The 6,814-nt window shown below is 49.4% G+C and overlaps 1 protein-coding gene across 1 annotated transcript; it reads right to left on the reverse strand.

Moving 5' to 3' along the window:
• Window positions 1-285: 285 nt before the first annotated feature.
• LOC307246635 (uncharacterized protein) lies at window positions 286-6,590 on the reverse strand (the record flags this gene model as incomplete). The annotated part of the gene is made up of 4 exons (XM_080022621.1): window positions 286-839; window positions 1,208-2,118; window positions 6,206-6,266; window positions 6,389-6,590. 3 exons carry the CDS (start codon window positions 6,588-6,590, stop codon window positions 1,353-1,355), a joined length of 1,029 nt encoding a protein of 342 aa, XP_079878747.1. The 3' UTR covers window positions 286-839; window positions 1,208-1,352.
• Window positions 6,591-6,814: the final 224 nt, after the last annotated feature.

The raw sequence follows: 6,814 nt of genomic DNA on the forward strand, positions 1-6,814 counted from the left end.
GTCTGCACATGTCTGCTTTACAGAATCCAACTTCTGACTCCAGTTTTTGTTAAAACACTTACAATAGTGTGATGCAAGGCAAAATTGCCTTTCCACAAGATTGCCATTTGTCTTTTGGAATTTAACCAGTTTCATGATGAACCTCCACACTTAAACTAACAACTGCATGTAATGTAGCACTACACCATTGTAGAGTCTGGTAGTATAACTACCAGCATTTGAGACGCTTGAACAAAAGTACAGCAACTCCAAGAAATTTTGTTAATAATTTACAGAAAGACCATGTTATGAACACAGCTTTTTATTAAAACAAGCATCCCCATAGCCACTCACATAATTTTATTTTAAATTAAAAAAAACAACAACACAAATTAAAATACTCATTCATCACTCATGTTTACAATGTGTGTGGGGTGTTACAGCAGTAAATAGCCATACACCATGTACTACGGAGGACAAAATGATCACAACAAATAAAGTTAACCCACTGGAAGTTAGTCACCTTGTGCGTTGATCTCTGCTCCTGCGCACCTCACAGCCACAAAGCCACATGTCCATGACGTTGTGACCTGGAAAAGGCTTGAACAACAGTAACTGTGGCAAACATGTCTTCCCGCTTAAGCGGGGGAATTCCAAGCAACTGACAATGGACACATCTGTAATTGCGTAACGTAGGCATGTACCTCTCCAATTCCCTTCTGTGCTGAGCAATGGGCTTTACCTGGATCACCCAACCCCCTGGCCAGGACAGAGGTGCTTTGGGTGGCTCCTCTGGGCGGCAGACGCTGCGTCCAGGAACGCTCGCCGGTCGCCACTCGGCCCAGCAGCGACAGACGCTTCTGTGATAAATAAAGCCCAACCATGAATCATGCGACAACAAGCAGGTTCTAGGCACTTAGTCCAGGTTACAGAAATCAAGTCTCAAAAGGATTCATTTCAAACCACAACCTGTTTAGTAAAAAACAAAACATTCCCATACCCACAAAAAGTGGTTATAATAACCGGCCCGTCGTCGCGAAACGCCGCAGTGCGTGGTTTGAAAAAAAAAAAGTGAGTGTGGCGGCGTGGCTATGACAAGATGTGGAACAACATGCCAAGCACACTTTATCACAAGCACAAGTAAACCTGGGTATTGAGCCCATTGTGGTGGAAAATGAACAACTAGTCAGGAGTTCCTTCTTTTGTGTTTTCCCCCCCATTGACTTACGTCGAGTCTGAGGATTTTTCCCCCGGGGGGGGGGGCGGCAGCACCATCTAGCGGGCACTAGACGGGACCGCAGTTTAGAGCACTTCCGCATTTGGCTTTCAGCGCCCGGATGCTCCCAGTTGCGCCGCGTCAGGGGTCGGCGACGTTATCTCGCGAAGCGGACGTGATCGGCCTCGGGCTCCGTGCGCTCCGTGCGCTCCGTGCGCTCCCTTCCCCGCTCGGCGACCGTTAGCGCGCCGAGCACCTCATCGAAGTCTCTCCGCTGAAACACCAAGGAGCTCTCATAGTCAAACGATTCGAGGCCCAACGCCGTATTGACACCCGTCGCCGTCGGTCCGCCGACCGCGCCTCCGGGCGTCTCGGCCGAAGCGGAGGGCGGGCGGTAGAGAAGTCGGTCGGCCATGTCGACGTACACGCTCTCCATGAGGTACTGGGTGGTGTTCTCCGGCGCGCTGGCTCCCGGGTGCCGGCGCTCACGGCGCCGCGCGTCCCTCCTGCGAGCCGCGAGGGCCTTTTTCGTGACGGCGGCCTTCCCCGGCGGCTTCGGGGCCTCCTCGCTGGGCCTCGGGGGGGACGTCCTCCATCGGAACCGCGTCACGAACGCGTGTTTTCGCGGGCAGCCGTCCTCGAGGTTCTCGGTCGGGGCGGCCATGATCTCAAAACACATTTCTTCCGTCTTCCCTTCGAATTCGAGGGTCCGCGGGGGTGGTGGGGGTGGTGGTGGTGGTGGTGAGAGGTAGCTCGACGCGGCTTCCCTCCTCGACTCGCTGGTGAGACTGACTCGCGTCGTCACTCCGGCGTTGAAGTGAGTGAGGAGGAAATACCCAGAAGCCTTTGCTCTCCCGGTCACGCGGTTGGGGAGCCTGGCGGGCGGCGGCGGCGGCGGCGGCCGCTGCTGCCGCCGCCGCCGCCTGCTGGTGTGGAGAATAGCACCGTCAGGAACACCACCCGCCCACCGGCGAAACGGGGGAAAAGAAACCACCGCACGTCGTATATTTAGCTACCGAGAGTGAGTGACTGGGGGGAGAATAGCAGAACATTAGATATTATAATAGACTTGCATTCGCGTACGGATTGGTTAATCGGTGTGATAGACATGGGATCACCCAATGTTATTATTATTATTATTATTTTTTAATAATCTGTTTCCCAATCACACCCCTCATCCGGGCTGAAGAGTCGTTTTTTGTGTTTTTTTGTGGTTTTTTTTTTAACTGCGCACGTCAGATTGAAACGGTGAAATCAACGAGCCCGTTGTAGCAGCGCTCCGTGCGGGCTACAGGCGAGCCGGCTGCTATGACCCCCGCAGACCGCCGGGTGTCGCTGTGGTGGTTTTCAACGCCGCAACCCCCCCCCCCCCCCCGCACGCCGGAAAGAAATTCCGGAATAGATATTAAGAAAAACCACAGACAAAAAAACACCTCTCAATTCACAAATAAATGCGACAATCCACGTATATGCGTTCGTTTTTAAATGCAAAAGAAAAAATTATAATTTATACATGATTAGGTATATTTTTATATTTTTATATTTTATCATGCACTCCGCCGGCCACCCGCTGGGCATTGCACAGCACCCTATGATTTCGATTTGTGGGTGGGTGGGTGGGTGCCCCACTTGGCAGCAGCCGTGGCTTTTTTTTCGAGCCCGGACCTACGAGCTCCGCTCGAGGGCCCGGCTCCTGGAGGGGGGGCCCCGGTCCCCCCCCCCCCCCGTGTGGACGTGGGGTCTCCCATCCCATCTCACCACTGTAGATTCTAGAGGTAGTACGACTTCCAGTGCTATAGGACCCTTTTGACCGTATTCAAGGATTTCGCCGATCCGACATTTTTTCCTTGAGTGGATAATGATTTTCAGGAAGACCATGTTACGGAAGCAGCTTTTATTCAGACAAGCATCCTTTACAACCATCACTCTCAAACGCCATTCCAATTAATGAACTATCACTCGTGGTTACAATGTATGGTCTCATATGTGTTGCAGCAGTGAATAGGCATAGGCCCAATCGTTGTAATAATGAGTTACACCACTGGAAGCGAGTCACTTTGTGCATTGACCTCTGCTCCTGCGCACCTCACAGCCACACGTCCATGACGTTGTGACCTGGAAAAGGCTTGAACAACGGTAACTGCGGCAAACATGTTATAAGAATTTTACATGTCTACGTTTTGATGTACTTTTCACATGAACTTTTGTACAAGGTATGTGTACTTTGCTTTGCTTATTAAGGCTAAATAGAGTTAATGTCTTGAAAAAGACATGAACTAGTCACTTTCTGTGCCATAATATGAAGAGGAGAAAGGCAACATGTCTCGACCATTCAAGATTCAAGAGGTTTATTCGTCACATACATATACATACTTTCATACATATATGCAGTGAAATGTAAAGCAACGCTCCCGGTGATTACACACAATATGTCCTAGGAAAATTTCTTTCTACTCGACCAACTGATTCCTAAAACGTAATACAGTAAGTCGAATACTTATAGAATAAAGTCAAAATATATAGAATAAAATTAAATTAAATTGAATAGATAAAGGGAATAGGCTTACGTATATGGGATAGGCAATTATGTATATGTGCATTAAGATATGTGCATTAAAGTGGCATGTGAATAAAGTGAGGTAGTGTTTGTGGGATAATACAGCACAGTATACAACAGTACGGCGCAGCAATACGGCAACACCGAACAACCCAGAACAGTGGCACAGTATGTTGTACAGTATGCTACATACAGTACAGTAAGGTAGCGGAGCCTATGTGTGTGGCTCAGTGAGGACCCCTGGTGAGGTCAGCATTGACAGTTCTAATGGCTTGCAGGAAGAAACTCCGTCTCAGTCTCTCTGTTCTCGCTGTGTGACAGCGGAGGCGCTTGCCTGACAGCAACAGCTGGAACAGTCCATTGTTGGGGTGATGAGGATCCTTCATGATCCTGCGGGCTCTGCTACTACACCTTTTGGTGTATAAGTCCTGCAGGGAGGGGAGGGTAGTTCCAGTGGTGCGTAGGGCTGAACGCACCACCCTCTGCAGGGCCCGCCTGTCCTGAGCAGTACAGTTCCCAAACCAGGCAGTGATGTTGTCTGTCAGGATGCTCTCCACCGCTCCACAGTGGAAGGACTTGAGGATCCTCACTGAGACCCGGAATTTCCTCAGCTGCCTGAGGTGGTAAAGACGCTGCCTCGCCTTTCATACCAGAGTGTCTGTTTGTAAAGTCCATGTTAAGTCCTCTGTGATGTGGACTCCCAGGTACTTGAAGCTGCTCACCCTGTCAACAGAAGTCCCATTAATCACCAAGGGCGCGTGCGTCCTCGATTGTAATCCTCGCCCAAAGTCCACAATCAGCTACTTAGTTTTGCACCAGAGTGACAGGTCAGCCCACCTCCTTGCGATAGGCTTTCTCATCACAGTCGGTGATCAGGCCCACGACAACGGTGTCGTCAGCAAACTTGATGATGGTGTTGGAGCTGGACCTGGCCACACAGTCATGTGTGTACAGGGAGTACAGGAGGGGGCTGAGGACACAACCCTGGGGGGATCCTGTATTCAGGGTCAGGGAGCTGGACATCTGTTCCCCACCCTAACCACCTGGGGCCGGGCTGTGAGGAAGTCCAGGATCCAGGCACACAGCGGAGTATTCAGTCCGAGCTCCTTCAGCTTGACAGCCAGTCTGGTGGGGACTATGGTATTGAAAGCTGAACTGTAATCGATGAACAGCATTCTCACATAGGCCCTCTTCCGCCATCCAGGTGTGCGAGTACCTGGGTGACCGCGTCATCCGTGGATCTGTTCTGCCGGTACGCAAACTGCAACGGGTCCAAGGTGCGGGGGAGGGAGGCGCAGATATAATCCTTGATCAGCCTCTCGAAACACTTCAGCGAAACTGTCTCATCAGCAGGACCCATGCGGAGGCGTCGCGACATCTGCTGACCGACATCTCAACGACTCGTCAGTTTTGCCACTCCTAGAAAACTGTATTAAAAAATCGGATCTCTAGTGAGAATTGAGCACTTCCTCTGTGGCACTCTGTTGTGTTGTTACACTGAAACTGCTCCTCTTATACAAGATTAACAACTTTATTAACATGAAGTATTTGTCTCTGATTTCCTCTGTCACGATTAGTCCGTCCACGAAAAAAGTTTATAACAGTTTAACTTTTACGTCTTCCCGGGGAATTCCAAGCAACTGACAATGGACACATCTGTAATTGAGTAACGTAGGCATGTACCCCTCCAATTCCCTTCTGTGCTGAGAAACGGGCTTTACCTGGATCACCCAACCCTCTGGCCAGGACAGAGGTGCTTTCATTTCAAACCACAACCTGTTTAGTCAAACAAAACATTTCCATACACTCAATTGTTCAGGCATTTGACCACAGAGTAGCAGAGCTGTCAGGATTATTACAATACACAATTATTTCTGCTTATTGCAATCATTTGGAAAAATCGCTAGATCCTCCAATCACATGTTTCCATTTTGAGGAAACATTTCAAAAGAACATTTTCATGAGTTAGTTTCAGGCAAATTAACTGTTTAACCCAAAATGTCGTGTTCCAACATTCATGGCTCTTCTTCCAAAGGTGGATGCGTATCATTACACTAAAATGAACATAAAAGACAATTAAATAGGTCATCGCGATTATTTATGTGACAATCCGTAACAGCCCTATGGCGTAGTCCGTATATAAAAAAACGAATGGACTCTGACATCACACGTGGGTTTTGGCCTTAACTTCTTCTCAATGGAACAATGCATGCTAACTCTTACAACACAGACACAAATTAGAAGTAAACTTGGGTATTGAGACCCTCAAGTCTTGATTGTAAGTGACTATTTCTAGTGAGCACTTTCTTCTTTTTCCATTGACTTACATTGCATGGGATTTTTCCAGAGTGGTGCCCCCAAGCGGCCATTAGCTGAAATGCAGTTCAGAGCACTTCAACGTTGGCCTCTAGCAGCCGCATGTAATGGTTTGCCGCTTTGGTCCATGACGTCACCTCGCTAGTTTGACCAGATCTGGCTCAAGAGTCCCGCAGACCTGCTCCGTTCCTTTCCCATCTATAAAAGCAACGAGCAATTCATCAAAGTCTCTCTGCTGAAATGCAAGGGAACTTTCATAGTCAAATGATTGAGAATCCAATGCTGGATGACTCTGCGTCGGGGACGGATATTCAGCAGACATGTCTCCGGGCGTCTCAGTCGAAGTAGAAGGCGGTGTGGAGGTGGGTTGTGGAGTCGGTCGGCCATGTCGTCATAGACACCCTCCATGAGGTACTGGGTGGTGTTCTCCGTCGCCCTAGCTCCCGGGTGACGGTGCCCCATGGTCAGTGTGTCTTTCCTGAGCTTGGGAAGCTGCGACTTCACCCTAACGGCGGTGGCCATCCTCGGTGGTTTCAACGCCTGTTCGCCGGGCCTCAGCGGAAGCATCCTCCATGTGAACCCAGACATGATATTGTCTTTTGGCAGGCAGCTTTTTTTGAGACGTTTTGACGGGGTGCCCATGATCTCAAAACACATTTCTTCTGGCCAAGTTGGGTTTGTGTCTCCCACAGTGTTCTTTAACAACTGTAAAATTGTCTCCTAGACTCCTCCTCCTGCATATTATC

This window comes from Zeus faber (assembly GCF_960531495.2).
Source record: "Zeus faber genome assembly, chromosome: 21".
In the NCBI taxonomy this organism is placed as follows: Eukaryota; Metazoa; Chordata; class Actinopteri; order Zeiformes; family Zeidae; genus Zeus; species Zeus faber.